The sequence below is a fragment of the Schistocerca cancellata genome, chromosome 5, assembly GCF_023864275.1.
Source record: "Schistocerca cancellata isolate TAMUIC-IGC-003103 chromosome 5, iqSchCanc2.1, whole genome shotgun sequence".
Taxonomy (NCBI): Eukaryota; Metazoa; Arthropoda; class Insecta; order Orthoptera; family Acrididae; genus Schistocerca; species Schistocerca cancellata.
Genome location: NC_064630.1, coordinates 518,862,254 through 518,879,179, shown reverse-complemented (window position 1 = coordinate 518,879,179; position 16,926 = coordinate 518,862,254). Strand labels below are relative to the sequence as shown.

The 16,926-nt window shown below is 39.1% G+C and overlaps 1 protein-coding gene across 1 annotated transcript in view; it reads left to right on the top strand.

The window, feature by feature from the left end:
* The window catches only part of LOC126187987 (gamma-tubulin complex component 4), a 163,279-nt gene extending 157,716 nt beyond the window's left edge, over nucleotides 1–5,563 (top strand). Inside the window, exon 12 of the mRNA XM_049929394.1 lies at nucleotides 4,246–5,563. Coding sequence (XP_049785351.1) covers nucleotides 4,246–4,560 — 315 coding nt within the window. The 3' untranslated portion in view covers nucleotides 4,561–5,563. The remainder of the gene's footprint in view (nucleotides 1–4,245) is intronic.
* The last annotated feature ends 11,363 nt before the right edge of the window (nucleotides 5,564–16,926 follow it).

Genomic DNA, 16,926 nt, shown 5'->3' with positions numbered 1-16,926 from the left:
TCCATTGTTTGGTCATTGATATTGTAGCCATAGGATACCATGTTTTTGTTTTGTTTTGTGAAGTACAAAACTTTACATTTGTGAACATTTAGAGCAAGTTGCCAATCCCTGCATCATGCTGAAATCTTATCAAGATCTGAATGAATATTTTTGCAGCTTGTCTCAGATAGTACTTCATTATAAATAAATACATCATCTACAAAAAGGCTGATTTTACTATTAATATTGTCTGCAAGGTAATTAATATAACACATGAACAGCAGGGGTCCCAACACACTTTCCTGGAGCACACCCAAAGTTACTTCTACATCTGACAGTGACTCTCCATCCAAGACAACATGCTGTGTCCTGTCTACTTTATACCCTATATGATCATACTTTTGACAGTAAATGTAGGTATGGTACCGAGTCAAATGAAGAAACAGTGCCTCTACCTGGTTGCCTTGATCCAAAGCTTTCAGTATGTTATGTGAGAAAAGTGCGAGTTGGGTTTTGCATGATTGATGTTTTCGAAATCCATGCTGGTTGCCATTGAGGAGGTCATTCTGTTCACGATACCTAATTATGTTTGAGCTCATAATATGTTCTAAGATTCTACAACAAATCAGTGTTTTTTGGATCACCTCTGCGATCCTTCATGTAGATGCATGTTACCTGTGCCTTTTTCCAAGAACTGAGCATGGTTGTTTGTTCAAGGGATCTACGATAGATTATAGTTAGAAGAGGGACTAACAGCCACAAATTCAGTATGGAATCTGACAGCTGTTTCTCAACACCACTGACACTAATACTTCATTCATCTTTTCAGAGGTATGAGGATTAAATTGGGGCAGTTGTTCTGCATTTTCCTTTGTAAAGGAAGATTTGAAAATGGAGTTAAGCATTTCAGCTTTAGCTTTCCTACCCTCAATTTCAATTATTGTCTCATTCACTACAGACTTTACCCTAACATTGGTGCCAGTAAAAGCCTTTACATACAACCAGAATGTCTTTGGATTTTATGATATATCATCTGACATTATTCTGCTACAGTAGTGATTGAAGGCATCACGCATCACTCTCTTGACAGCCAAACGGGTTTCAGTCAGCGTCTTTCTATCTATAGCTCTACACGTTGTTTTACATCTATCATACAGTAATCTGTTCCTTTAGAACTTTCTTTACAGTGACTGTATACGATGGAGGTTCCCTCCCATTATGATCGGTTCCACTGGGTCAGCTACTCTTTTAAACTTGAGCCAGAGTTACTCTACATGCTCCTGACCTGTGCTAAAAATTTCAGTTTCATCATTGAGATATGACACTACTAATTTTTTATCTAGTTTACTGAACAAATGGATCTTTCTGCTTGTTTTAGTTGTTCTTTCTACTTTGGTAATCATTGTTGCAACAACTGCATCATTGTCAGTGATACCACTTTCGATGTGGACATCCTCAAAGATGTCGGGTCAATTTGTTGCTATCAGATCCAATATATTTCCACCATGAGTTGACTTCTTAAGTATCTGTTCTAGGTAGTTAACAGAGAAGGCATTTAGTAATTTCTCACAGGATGTCTTATCACGCCCATCACCAACAAAGCTGTAATTTTCCCATTTCATTGTTGGATGATTAAAGTCTCTGCCGATGATTACAGTATGGTTGGGAAACTTATGTACAAGTGACCTCAGGTTTTCTCTCAAGTTTTTAGTTACACCACGAGGTGAGTCTGGTGGGTGATAGAAGGATCCGGTTGTCATTTTATGCCCATCCCTGATACTGAGTTTTGCCCAAACAGTCTCGCATACAACTTCAATTTGTATCTCAGTGGATTTGAGTTCCTTATCTGCTGTGACAAATACAGCACCTCCATTTCCCATGTGTGTGTACTTTCAATATACACTTAAATTTTCCCCAAAAATCTCGCTATCACTTTCAAGTTCCAACCAGCTTTTTGTGCCTAGTAATAAGTGAGCTTCACTGCTTTCCAGGAGCACTTCAAACTCTGGCAGTTTGTTGTGAATGCTTCAGCAGTTTACCATTAGAATTTTCATACTCTCACCTGTGGGAGTCATATCTTTCAATCTTACACCGATACTTCTGGGTTTCCTACAGCTATCATTATCTATATTGGATGGAGAGTCACCTAATGTAAAAAACCTGTATGTTTACCCCACACACAGTCAGCTACCTTAGCAGCAGCCTCTGATGTGTAATGCACATCTGATATATTTAGGGGTGAACCTACAGTTCTCAACCCCATGGCACCAATTCCAGGGAGTTGCAGCTTAGCTTGTCACAGAACCTTCAAAGTATCTGGTTCAGTCCTCCCATTCACCTCAGAACAAAAGGGTCACAATGAATTCTGGGGACAATGCTGCAAATTGTGAGCTTTGTTGAAGTTCCACGTGCAAGGCTGGTCTTCCCAACATTCTCTGCCAGTCGCTGGAATGGTCTAAGAATTACCTCGGAGTCCAGACAACAAGCATCATTTGTTCCAATGTGCACCACAGTCTGCAGTTGGTTGCACCTGTTCCCTCAGTGGTTGCCAGAATACCCTCTTCAACTTGTTGAATGAGGCCCCCAGACATACACACTGAGTGCACCTGGTGTTCTATCCTGTCCCTTGTTTCCTTTTTCCTAAGTGGTACCATCATTCGCCATATGATTGAACTGCCGATGAATAATAGACCCCTTTTGTGTTTGCCTCCTCCTGACACTGGACAAAATAGGTTTCCCCAAAAAAGTGAAGTGAGTAATAGTGGCTCAGTTTCAGTGAAAGACAGCAGTTCAAATTTGTTAGCAAGGGGCATAGGTACAGCATCCTTTGTCCTCCTTGTACAGGATACCACTTTGGCACACCACTTGCAGTATAGTGGACAGATAATGATAGATCCTGCAGAGGAGACAGTATCCATAGGAGAGTATAGTACTTGAGGTACCTTTGGTGCAGGTATCACAGGTATACGACTCTCAGGAGCTTTTCCAAGACATCGATTCACAGCAGCTGACAGTTGTTTGACAGTAGTCAGGGCAATTTCCAGCTGCTTATGAATGTCAACCAGCTCGTCCCATGCTTGAGAACAGCATTCACAGTGGGCCTGCATTTTGGCTGGTGCTATGTATTACAAGGCAGTGAACAAATAACATTAAATTAAATATGATGGTTGTCTTGTAACATGCTGAGCTAAAAAGTTGCTAATTCCCTATAAGAATTGAAGCAGATACATAGAATGAGATTTCTATTAAGACAACACAAAAACCTATGGTAAAAATTACTAGTTTCCTAAAAGTTTTGATTTTAATTATAATTGTTAGAAAACTCAAAAAAGAGTTAATTTATTATAATGCAGATAATATATTCCTCTCTAAGGAAAAGCTAGATGTAACACAATATGATAGAAAATCTGTCACAGTAACTAAATCACAAATGCTGATTTGTTACAAATTGCTCGTAGATTATGCAAAGGGCATCGGTAGCTTCCAAAAATTCTCAAAAATGCTCATTTATTTGTGTTGATATACAATGAAATTCAGGGCTGATGTATACTTTGGCTGAACTGTGAATGACAAATGCTGATTTGCTACAAATTAAAATACTTATGAAAATATAGCTTTGTAAGCATCTGAAAATTCTGAAGCTGACCTATTTCTCAAGTAATTGTGGAATGAAATTAAAGAAAGATTGTTTTGAACGAGGATAGGTCTACTGTCCTCAAAAATTTTAAGAACACAGTTGAGTTCAAGCGTACAATTGATGATAACAGTACTATTTTATTGCAGCACTCACAGATGTTCAAAATTTCGCAATATATTGGAACAGGAATGGGTGTTGATGCAATCAGTAAAAGATTACACAGAAGTAGTGATGCGTACAGTAAAATATGCAAATCTAGAACTTTAAATTGACACACAATCTTGTACAAGCAGTCTCACACAAGGGAAAATTCCTAAGATAACACAGACATGTCAGTTGTGTGCTACTACCAGTGACAGAAATTTTATCTGGTTTTATGAGCCCAAACCTCCACAGCACCAGCTGAGAGACTTTTCGACAGCATTTTGGTTACTTATCTCCAGTCCTTTATACTGTTTATATTATGCTATGACAGTTCCTTCAGAGTAAATTGTTCCTTTTATTTTAATTCTAAGTTAACAAATATCAGTGCAACCTCTGGTATTTATAAAACGAGATCATTTTGCGTATCATATACTGACAATATTAAAACTGAAATTTTTTTATACTACTGTGTCATCCTGTTTCAGGTGGATGATAATACTCAAAGTGTTAGCTACCGGACCAGGGGCTTTGAAGACAATCCTGTTCACAAGACTATATCTACACTTCTTGATCTTAGTAAGTCATTTTGTGCTGAGCAGCAGAACAACCCCTTTGATGAAACCAATATCTCAAAGATGCAACAGGAATTTCATCACTCGATGTCAGTCTTGTTGCAGCTGTTCTCCACATTGAGGTCTCATCCTTGTGGTGCTCATTTAGCCCAATTACGACTACGGCTTGACTTTAATTTTTGGTTTAGCCAGTATGCTAAACCATCCACGTTAAATGGAAGCTTTTAGTACATAAAACTGAAAGGACTTTCTGTGTTGATTCTCCTGTAATTCAAGATTAATTGTGTAGCCTGAGTCAGTATGTTATGGTAAACAATCTTGTCTGTAGTGGAGCCCACACTGTATGGAATTTATTTTCTAAGACCTAAACTTAATTATTGTAAATGTAAAAGGTAGATGATTGTTGATGTTTACTATTTGGAATACAAAAATCTTTCCTACCTAAGCTATAGATTAAGTTTTGTTGTGTTATTTTTTGATTTATGTAAATACTAACAAGAACCTTGATAACTTGTGTGTGTGTGTGTGTGTGTGTGTGTGTGTGTGTGTGTGTGTGTGTGTGTCTATATATATATCATGAGAAAATACCAGGACATCATTCGAATATTTCTGGTTTCCAACTTCATATCTCACAACACCTGCTAGCCATATTTTAACAATATAGGCATCAAAAGGGTCTTTTGAAATTAATTTTCACCATGAAATAATTATTCTTTTATGAACTAAAGCACATTTGATAAGTGTGGGAAATGCTGCAGCTTCATTGTGAATGGAAATAAATGTGAAAAAACATCAGTGTAATTTTCCAGTAGGTTGTTGTACTTTAAACTGATTTAAAAAGCTCTGGTGGTATGCTGGTTGTTATCTCATTTCACGATAATGCCAACAGTGCAGATTATTTTCATATTTTAAGGTAATTTGATAGTTGCATTGGAAGTTCCCACAGTTGCTAGCTGTAGTTTACTGGTAAGTCATTTAACTGAATTTTAGTGAAGCCTTCCCAGACAGTAAAGTATTAAGGCCCTAGTACAAGTCTGACAGTTTCACTCTTAGATGTCTCTAACTGCTTCATCACTTTGAAGACTATGGGCAAAAGAGAGAGAAATACAAAAACTTCAGAAAATATCCAATAGTACAGTGCGTAGAGCATTATCAGAGGTGTGGAAGGAAAGCCTAAAGAAAACTGATGTCTTCTTACTGGCAGATAGTAGCTGTGGGATGGAAATGTAGGTAATCAAGGTAATCATCAGGTAAAGACTCCTCTATGAGTTGCAAGTAACTAATATTTTTAAGCCGATTACAGGACTCAGCAATGCTATCTGCAAGTTGAGCTATTTTGGGAAATATATTGCTAAAGTAAACAGTAATTTTATTTATGGATTCTTATGTTACTTCTTGGTAGAACAGTTCCATATTTAAGTATGTTATTTTTGTTCTACTGATTTTGTTTATTTCAAACTAGTTTTCAACTTATTGTACCATCTTCAGGAAACAACTGACTAGTGTCTGGAAGGTACACTAGTTATTAGATAACCAAACATTATAAGCAAGATACAGTCCACTTGCATAGAGTTTTGTGCATCAGACTTGTTTCTTAACATTGAAATTACATTTTGCACAATGTAAAATGTTAAGCATAATAAATAATTAAACTACACGATATTACAGGTTAAATGGTTATAATGCTAAATTTTGTGAAGTCTTGACATTGGCTGAGAAACTATTAAACTGAACACTGTACTATCTCTTATTTAGGAAAGCTATCCAACAAATTAACCAGCTCATATCCTTTTCAATAGCAAGGACAAAACAGATTTTTTAAGTAACAGCAGTGTTAACAGAATCACTTGCAATGACTGCAACAAACTGTATCTCCATCTTTGCTGAACAGGGGACACAGATACCAAGTCCACGCACAAGTAGTACACATAGCCAACAAAGGAAGAAAACTAAGCCTGTTAGAAGCACTTGAGTTAAACAGACATTCAGCTCAAAATCCTCAGCTGGTTGTAAAAGATCAATTACAGCTGAGTTCATCTCCACCTTTAAGCTTTACATGATGCAACTGCTCAGCTACATATCCACAAACTGCCACAATGACACATACTACAACACAAAATTAAAACACAATAGAATCACCTGTTCCTTACCTTGCTTAACCCTCAAATTTCAATAATATATCTTGTAATACTTCAGTGTTGCATATTTTAATGATGCTTCATGTTTAATATTCCCCATTACTTAAAAACAATTCAAGAAATGATAGATTACTACTTTCCGCAAAGATTACACGCTAAGTTGCAGACAGGCACAATTAAGACACTTACACATAAGCTTCCAACCTCAGCCTTCATTGGGAAAAGAGAAACATGCACCATTCACTCACATAAGCAAACATACCTCACGCACACATGACTATCAACTCCAGCAGCTTGGCCCAAAATGCAACTATCATGTGGGATGGAAGCAGCAATGGAGGGGGCAGGGAAGGAGAAGAGGAAGGAATAGCAGTGTACAGGTGGAGGAAGAGGCGAGCACTGTCTGGCGGAGTATGCAGAGACTAGAATGCCAACAGGCACAGCGTCAGGAGGTTGTAGGGCATGGAAGGGGGGAAAACGGTGAAAAAGGAGGGGAGTGGGAAAATAAGGTTGGCTGTATTGGCAGAGGGAGACAAACAAAGAGGGTGGGAGATGAGAATGGGGAGGAGGTGATAGGACAGATAGGGTGGAAACTATTGGGTGAAGGGTGAGGAGACAATATGTTACTATAGGTTGAGGCTGGGATAATAATTGGAGAGGACAATGTGTTGTAAGGATAACTTCCATCTGCGCAGTTCAGAAAATCTGGTGGAGAAGAGGAGGATCCAGGTGGCTTGGGTAGTGAAGCAGCCATTGAAATCAAGCATGTTACATTCAGTTACATGTTGTGCTACAAGGTGGTCTACTTTGCTCTTGGTCACAGTTTTTCGGTAGCTATTAATCGTGTTGGACAGCTGCTTAGTAGTCGTGTCGTACCTGTATAAAATAACTGTGCAGTGATTGCAGCACAGCTGGTATATCAAAGGCTGCTTTCACGTGTGATCCGGCTGTTGATGTGTTTGGATAAACCTGTGACAGAACTGGAATAGGAAGTTCTGGGAAGGTGGATCGCGCAGGTCTTGCACTTGGTTCTTCCACGGAGACACGATCGTTGTGGCAAGGGATAGCTAGGATGTTGAGGAAGTTGGGTGGTCAATGGGAAACCACTTTAGGGTGGTTAGGAACAATCTCGGGCATAATGTTCTTCATTTCAGAGCACAATGGATAGGTAGTCGAAGTCCTGGCAGAGGATGTGGCTCAATTACTCCAGTCCGGGGTGGTAATGAGTGATGAAGGGGGCACTGCTTTGTGCTTTGTGGCTGGTTGTTGGGGGTGGTGGGATGATTGTGTGTGTGTGGGGGGGGGGGGGGGGAATGGCATGGGAGATCTGGTTGTGGACTGGGTCTGGAGGATGGAGGATAGTGCCTCCCTTTGAAGGTCTTGGTGAGATCCTCAGCATACTGGGTAAGGGAGTTCTTGTCACTGCAGATATGCTGTCCCTGGGTGGGCAGGCTATGTGCAAGGGACGTTTTGGTGTGAAAGGGATGACAGCTGTCGAAATGCATGTACTGTTGGTAGCTTTTGGGTTTAATGTGGACAGAGATGCAGATGTAGCCATTAGAGAGGAGGAGGTCAATGTCTAAGATGGTGGGACATTGGGTTGAGGAGGACCAGGTGAAACAGAAGGGAGAGATGATGTTGAGATTGTGCAGGAATTAAAATAGTGTGTCTTGGCCCTGAGCCCAGGTCTTGAAGATATCATCAACGACCTGAATCAGGCTAGGGGTTTGACATTTTGGAAGGCTCGGAAAGTCTCCTTTGATGGCCCATAAACAATTTGGCATAGTAGGGTGCCATGTGGGTGCCCATGGCTGTGATTTGTTTGTATATCTTCCCGCCAAATGAGAAGTTGTTGTTGGGTTAGGATAATGTCAGTAAGGTGTACGAGGAACGAGGCAGTGAGTTTTGGAATCTGAAGGATGTTGGGAAGGGTAGTGTTCAATAATGGTAAGACCATGGGCATGAGGGACGTTGGTGTCAGCAGTGATAAGTGCAGATCCAGGAGGTAAAAGGGTGGGGACGAGGGAGAGTTGGTGAAGGAAGCGGTTGATATGTTCGACTTGGGAGGCTACATTACAGGCTGTGGGTTGGAGATGTTGGTCAATGAGGGCTGAAAAATTCTTCCAGTGGGGGTGTAATAGATAGCCACAATGGGACATCCAGGATTTATGGGGTTGTGGATTGGGGGAGCATTTGGAAGATGGGTGTCATAGGGGTGAGCGGGGAAATCAATAAAGGGGAGAGGTTCTGGAAGGACCTAAGGCATTAAGCAGGGATAGTAGGTTGTGTTGGACTTCTGGGATGGGATCACTCTGGCAGGGTTTATAGTTGGAGGAGTCAGATAAATGGTGGAGGCCTTCTCCTAGGTAGTGGCTGTGATTCATAGCAATCTGGTGGATCCTTTGTCTGCAGGTTGGATGATTAAATCAGGATTAGTTTTGAGGTTTTGTATGGCTATTCCTTCTTCTGCTGAAAGTTTGGTGTTCTGAGGAAGGGACTTGGGGAAGGCTGGTGAGGCTAAGTTGGATGTGAGGAATTGTAATTCATGTGTTGTACTTGCTAGAAGCAAGACATGTTTATTAATTACAAGTGGTTCCTAAACCAACTCGCTTATGAATGATAATTTAATACATTTCTAAAGCTCGAATTATGAGTGAAAAACGAGAATATGGAGATATTTACATGTGAAATGCGAGAATGTTATTCTGCATACTCCAATAAATTTTTAATTTGTGAAAACATAATGATTGTATATTTACTCCACACATTCTATTGTCTAAAAAGTGTTAGAGCGTGGCGAAAAAACAAGAATTTTCAGAAGATATCGAAGAAGAAGATATGTTGTGTTGCCATAGCAACCAGATATAACAAGACAAGAGAACTGTTTTGTGTAATTGGATTAAGTCCAAAAATCAAAAATGGAAAAATTTGTGGCTGCAACAAAAGGGAAGACGAAAGGAAGTAATAATGTTAAAAGAATGGAAAGAAGACCTCGACATATTAGACTAAGAAGAGATATGATGAGAGTAATTCAGCTAAGAAGATCCAGTGGGGGGAACATAAAGTTCTCGCACACATTGCAGTGATGCCGACATGGAAACAACATCTGATGCCACCGGCACCAGTTGCGGTTCACTGGTGCTAACCTGCCTCCACAGCTGCCCACCGACGCCAACGTCAACACCAATGTCTGACGCTGCTGGCTTGCTGTTCACCGGTGCCGACTTGCCATCTCATCCGCTTACCTATGTTGTGAGAATTCTGGGCCAGGTGAGCGCAAAATAGAACTTTAGTACCTCAGCAAGAAGTGATACAAACAGTAGAGTGACTTTTATTGGCATAGTTATTATACTTAGAGTTAATTTGTTAAATGATTACTAGATAGAAAATTAATAGGTATATGGATAATACACAGAGAATTGGGGAAGCTTCAGAACCAGCCATGGCTATGAAAGTGAGTAAGGAAGTGCCAAACTGGTCAGAATTAGTAAATTTAATCAAAGCCCAAAGTGCAGATTCAGCGGGTTTAAGAAAGGAACTAACTGCACAAAATACTTCTTTAAGAAGGGAACTAAGTACGACTTTAAATGCCAAACTAAAAGCCCAACGTTTACAGTTAAATGAAACTTTAAAAGCTCAAAATGCTAAATTAGATGCCCAGAGTGCAGCTTCAACTGCTCAAAATACTTCTTTAAGTAAAGAACTAGGCTTAGTAAATTCGCAATTAAATTTGTTAAATGCCAAAGTAGAACTGCAAAGCAAAGAATTTGGTAGTCTATGCAAAAGCATGGGGGCTTTAAAGACTGAATTTGAAGATTTAAATAATAAAGTAGAGGATTTGAAATTAGAATTAAAGAATGAAGTAACTAACTCATTAAACCTCCATGTAAATCAACTGTTCACGGACTTTAGTCAGAAACAGAATGATCAAATCCAGGATTTGATAAAAAAAGTTAGAATTTGATATAGAAGATAAATGTAATAATGTAGAATCAGAACCTATTGAAAACTTAGAATCTTTGGAAGACGTGTACAATAATGAATACAATAATGTAAGACAGGGAATGAATACTTTTAAACAGAGTGTAGATCAGCCTAAGGAATTAATACCGATTATTCAATCACAAATTACAGTTGTCAGTACTCGAGTGGATAATGTTGATAAATACTTCAAAGAGAATATATCTAACTTTGATATTATAAATGTATGTAGTTTGGAGGAACCATTTGAACAAATTATAGATCGAAAAGTTACTGAGAGTGTAACCTCCGGAAACGTTTTGACTATTGCTTCTTCCAAACTTAATGATACTAGCAAGGTTATAGATGACATGTGGAAAGAATTCAAGCTTATCCAAAACAAAGTAGGAAAAAATGTGTCGTCACCTAATGTTGTGTTACCTAGGGAAGTGGTGATTGTTTTGCAGCGGGGAGACTTTCAAACAAAATTTAATGTGAAGAAATGCTGGTCTGCACTTGCTCAAGTGAAGTTAATATCAGATCTGTGGGACCCAGGCGGAGTCACATATCCCCCAGGGACGTTAACATTCTTAGTTAATGGGTGGAGTGACAACCGTCGGGTCACAAGTTGTTTTCGGTGTTTCTTCTGTAATAATTTTCCTTCACCGAATTCCCCGAAACTCTTAAACTATTCTATACTCCCTCACTTAGAAGTACTGGTAAACACCTTATTAGCGAGAATTTGCTATTACAGCATTCAAAATTGCTCCTGGTAAGATATTAACTTATTTCAGTCGGTTAGGTGTCCTGACTTTGCTCTGCAGCATGAGGCGGAGAACTGCACACATTTTGTTGCCGATCTCAGTCATTTGGCACAGCCTTGGGACAGGATATATTAGGTGCCTGGTCAGTTCTTATCTCCCTCGGTCATTCAAAATGTTATATAGTCAAGCCAGCTTTTGCCTTTTTGCTCTGCACGAGGTTTCTGTCCTCGCTGAGCTGGCCTTAGGACAACTGCATTATTCTTTGACAGATTTACCACTATAGTCGGTCCAGAGTTCAAATTTATGTTTCCTAATGCATATTTGTCTTAATGAATGGAAGTGAATATTACGTCAGCAGAACATATAATCTTGGATGAATAATTAAATAATGATGATACTATGGCATATAATGTTCTGTTTTGCATAGAATGGTTAACACCTTTTTTTAGGTGTGATGTAAACGGGAGGGTTTGTATTGATTTTGGAAGGGGTGGGTAGTGTAAATAAGAGCATGATTTACACCAACAGATAAATCATGGCTAACACAGTTCACACATCACACCTTTCAAACAAACCTCACAAACAAGTGTGACTGGTTCTTCACCATTTGCTGTTTCCATTGGGTTGCTAAGATTTTCTTCAGGGACCTCAAGGGTCAAGGTGGGAATGTCCGTTCTGTAGGAGATGATTTAACACCATACCTCCTCCGGCTTCTCACTCAAGTACTGGCGAGGTAGTGATCCTGGGTAAGGGGGGTGGGAAGGGTTTCCTGTCATTGGGGCTGTCTTCTTTCTCTTCTTCGATCTTAGCAACCAGTTCTAATTTTTCCTTTCTTACTTCTCTTTTGAGGACCTAACTATTTTTCCCTCTTTCCATATTAATATACCTCTATCGCAGAATTCCTTCCTAGTCTCTGTGATTTCCAATAACCTACAAGTTATTTTCGCATAAGAAGGCCGAAGAATCAGAACACACAAACACACTTACACATACACACAAAGAAATACGAATATGCAAACAATGAAGTTACAGATTAGAAAGATGTAAGAACTGCCAAGGGTTGTAGGGAAGAAGATGTACATCTAGAAAGATGCACACATTGTTGTTATTATGATGGTTCTACATCGCCTATTTACATGAAAAGCCATGAAGATTCCATATCGCATATGTACGTAAGTATAGAAAAACTATGATGATCTGACAATGAGTATACATAAGCAGGAAGCATGAGTAATGAAGGAGAACACAAGCTAGATTGGAGTAAATTGTGATGCTTATTTAAGAAACGTCAGTGTAGCGAATACTCGGAAAAATTGATAAATAGTAGGATAGTGGCGCTTGAACAAAATAGGTAGACATAGAGTCTACCACGGGTTGAATAATGTGTGTAGACATAGTATCTACTAAGGTTAAAGAAGTTGAAAAGTAGATGAGGACTCTAAGATATTAAATGAGGTATTAAGAAGTGAGAGTGAAGTGTAAAATATATTTTTATTTTACCAGGAAATATTTAATTATAGTGTACATAAAGATGTATACTAGGGCAGTGAACCACTCATAAAGGATAAGGGGGGCGTACCCAGCATTTGCTAAGGATATAGGGCAGCTGTACCTACATAGAGATAGGACGACCTGTGGCCTGATGAAAAGGGATGTTTTATTAAGGGGCATACCTACCAGAACGGAAGGAGGAAGTGACTCATAGGGTCAACCCACACGTGAGTTGTAGGTAGGTACTGATCCTAGGGGAATAGGACAGTATCGCGACAGAAGTCACTCATGTAACAGGAATTATTCTGGTAAGTTTGAATTCTATATATCACTACCTTTATTATGTTTTATGTGAATTAACAAGTGGCCAAAAGAAGACTTTCAGTTGCCCAGAGTTCCTCCAGACTACAAACTACTATAAATAATGATACTAGTACATATTAAGGAAAAATATTACAAGGAATTAGAATAAAAAATAAAGTACTCAAGTGTCATGAACACCTGGAGCTTACGATTGGAAACTAAAGGTTTAGTCCTCAAGATTCCTAGATACAAGAAAATGAACCCCAACATTGATTGAAATGTTCACGTTTTCTAATTAAAAAGGGAATAGCTAAATTGTAAGAAAAAGATATTCACGGTTATGAAAAGAACAAGGTATACTGTTAAAATATGAATTGTTATTATATGTGATATAAATGTACATCGTGATTGTATATAAAACATTGCATGTTCAATCTTGGGGGGGGGGGGATGCTTTGTGAATTTCTGCATAAATTGTAGAACCACTTGGCCTTCCTCCATCTCAAACACACAGTATTTTAAATAGAAGTGTGAGAGAGATGAGTCCATCCTACTGCGCATTTAATGTTTGTGTGTGCAGGTCTAAAAACAGTCACGAGCAAAATGTGGACGCGGCAGCCGACAAGTACCTGCTGTACGATCCATAGAGTTTCACTGTATGTGTAGATAAGAACAAGGAGTGTTTATGTATTATTCTGTGCTTTTAGTGACTGTGATGATTGTTAAGGACAAATGAAGAAATGGGGTTAGACTTTCAAGTAATTCATGTGTTTGACTTGATAGAAGCAAGACATGTTCATAAATTTTGTGGTTGTTAAACTAATGCTATTGTAAATATATTTTTAGGGTCTAATGCGAGACGAATCTGTTTACTTGCAAACTTTCGAATATTTATGTGAGAAATGGTAAATTTGTTCTTTGTAGAAGTTGAAATATACCAAGACTAGACTAAAAGTATTCTGCAAGTATCCACTTACTTCATGAGTAGAGAGACGGAGAGAGAGACGGAGAGAGAGAGAGAGAGAGAGAGAGAGAGAGAGAGAGAGAGAGAGAGAGAGAGAGAGAGAGAGAGAAGGGTATCATGTAGAACAAAGCGAGAATTATTTCAAAATGTTAGAAGTAGCCAGAGTCAAGCCACAGTAACCCATTACGGGCAGTACTGTAATGTGCTTAAAAATGTTATTAGGAAAGCAAAGAGTATGTGGTATGCAAATAGAATAGCTAATCACAGGATAACATTAAAACCATATGGTCAGTTGTGAAAGAAGTGTCTGGTCAGCAGCACAAGATTGATGATATAAAGTCAGTTCACAGTAAAAACATTCGTGCTACTGTTAAATCAGATATATGTTCAGTATTTAACAATCATTTTCTGAGCATTGCTGGTGAATTAAATAAAAATTTAGTTTCTACAGGGAATCATAACTCTCTTGGAAAATGTCTTTCCGAGATTGATGTCTAAAGTACTCCTCTGTGATACTGACAAGGGGAGATTGAGTCAGTAATTAAATCACTGAAGACTAAGGACTCTCATGGATATGATGGAGTGCCTAGCAGAATATTAAAGTACTGTACTGCACATGTTAGCCCTGTATTTAGCCATATTTGTAATTTTTCCTTTAGGAATGGTCAGTTTCCTGAACAATTAAAGTACCCAGTAGTAAAGCCACTTTATAAAAAGGGAAAAAGTATAATGTAGACAATTTTAGAGCTATTTCTATGCCATTAGTGTTAGCCAAAGTTATTGGAAAGAATGTGTATGTAAGGATAATTGGTCATTTTATATCACACAATTCGCGATCAAATGTACAGTTTGGCTTTAAAAATCATTTAACAACTGAAAATTCCTTTTCTCTGTGAGGTACTGAATGGGTTAAACAAAAGGTTTTGAATGCTAGGCATATTTTTTGATTTAACTAAGGTGTTTGATTGTGTTGATCACAAAATATTGCTCCAAAAGTCGGACCATTACGGAATACGGGGAGTAGCTTGCAACTGGTTCACCTCTTACTTTAGCAGCAGACAGCAAAAGGTCTTCTTCACAGTGTTGAGAATGGCTGTGATGTGGAGTCTGAGTAGGGTACAGTCAAGTGGGGGTGCCCCAGGGATCAGTGTTGGGCCCACTCCTGTTCCTTATTTATATAAATGATATGCCCTCTAGTTTTGTGGGTAACTCTAAAATATTTCTGTTTGCTGATGACAGTAGCTTGGTAGTAAAGGATGTCATGTACAACACTGCTCGGTTTCAAATAGTGCAGTTCATGACATAAGTTCATGACTTGTAGAAAATAAACTAATGCCAAATCACAGAAGACTCACTTTTTACAGTTTCTAACACACAATTCAACAAAACATGACATTTTAATTTCACAGAATAGGCATATGATTAGTGAAACTGAACAGTTCAAATTTCTAGTTGTTCAGAGAGATAATAAGTTTTCGTGGAAAGCCCACATTGTTGGAAAATGTTTTTCTGCAGTTTCTGTGTTGTACCATGTTTCCTGTGCCTCCTTTACTGCATTTTCCGATGCCTTTTGTTCTGCTTTTGTTGGTTTTCTCTGTTTAAGTGCTTTGTGCTGTGGTGGACACCCTTTCCAAGTTGCAAGGTGGTCTCCATTACATCATACACAAGTTGCTTTCTTACCAGTTGAGAGGCTGCAGTCTTGTGATGAGTGTTACCTGGCCACTTTACACGTCGTGCATGCAAGTGGTATTAATATACCATATGATTAAACCATAGGTAACCATTGTAAGTGGTCAGTCTGTCTTTTGGTTCGTAAGCTTTGATGGGTACTCTTGTGGGGAGTATCCATTGGACTTCGTAGATCTTGCTTGCAGGTGTTCCTTGTGGGAAGATGACTATAGGTTTACATATTGGCATGGGTTCCATATTGTCAGTTGTGTGGTCCTTTCGTCTGATTGGTGTACCACGTTTCGCTTACAACCCTTTCTCTCAAGGTCACTTTTGATTTCCTGAGCCAAGACTGACTGGTAGGCTTTTTATTACTACCTTTAACTTGCTTTTGTCTGGAGTCTGATGCAAGAAATGGGGGATGTTTTGGCTTAAGTAGGAAGCCAGTAGCAGCTTCGTAATCATCTAGGGCAGGGCTTAACAACTGGCTGGTTTTGAGCGCGAGTACTCGCGTCTGCTCAGGCACGTGCTCGCGAGCTGGTGCAAGATCACGGAGTAGGGAGCGAGGGGAAATGCACACGCACGTTTGAATAGGACCGCAGCATGCCTATTGAATTCGCGCAGACTGTGTAACGTTTAAAGTACTACGATTAGCTCTAACAGTCACTTCGCTGGTTAAGAATCATGTCAAGTCGCCGTTGTGTAACCCCAACCATGCTTTCGCAGTTCAACCCCCACTGGGAGGAATTGTATCTGTTTACAGAAAAAGATGGTGTTGCAAAATTTTTAGTATGTCACAAAACGCTGAATTCTTTTAGGAAATTTAATTTGCAGTGACATTATATGTCGTACCACGCGAAAGACTACGGATGTGGAAAATGTGATGGACCAGATCGTGCACAGGAAGTTATTAAACTTAAAAGGAAGGTATCCGAAGATGATCTGGACGACGAAGAAAAATCAACTGAGGCAGCTCTCAGAGTGAGTTACAAAATTTCTTTGCTTTTAGCAAAATCCCTGCGTCCCTTCACTGATGGCGATTTAATGAAAGAATGTTTGGTAGTTGCAGCGGAACATTTGTGTCCATCTCAAGTTGAACAGTTTCGGATTGTGCCATTATCTAACATGACCATTATGCGTCGCATACAGGACATGTCAGACGACGTCCAGAGCCAGCGTGCAAATATCTGTAAAGATTTTATGGCGTATTCTCTAGCTCTGGACGAAAAGTGTTGATATCACTGGAACAGCGCAGCTTGCCATATTTATTAGAGGTGTTAATAGAGATCTTCAGGTGAGGGAGGAG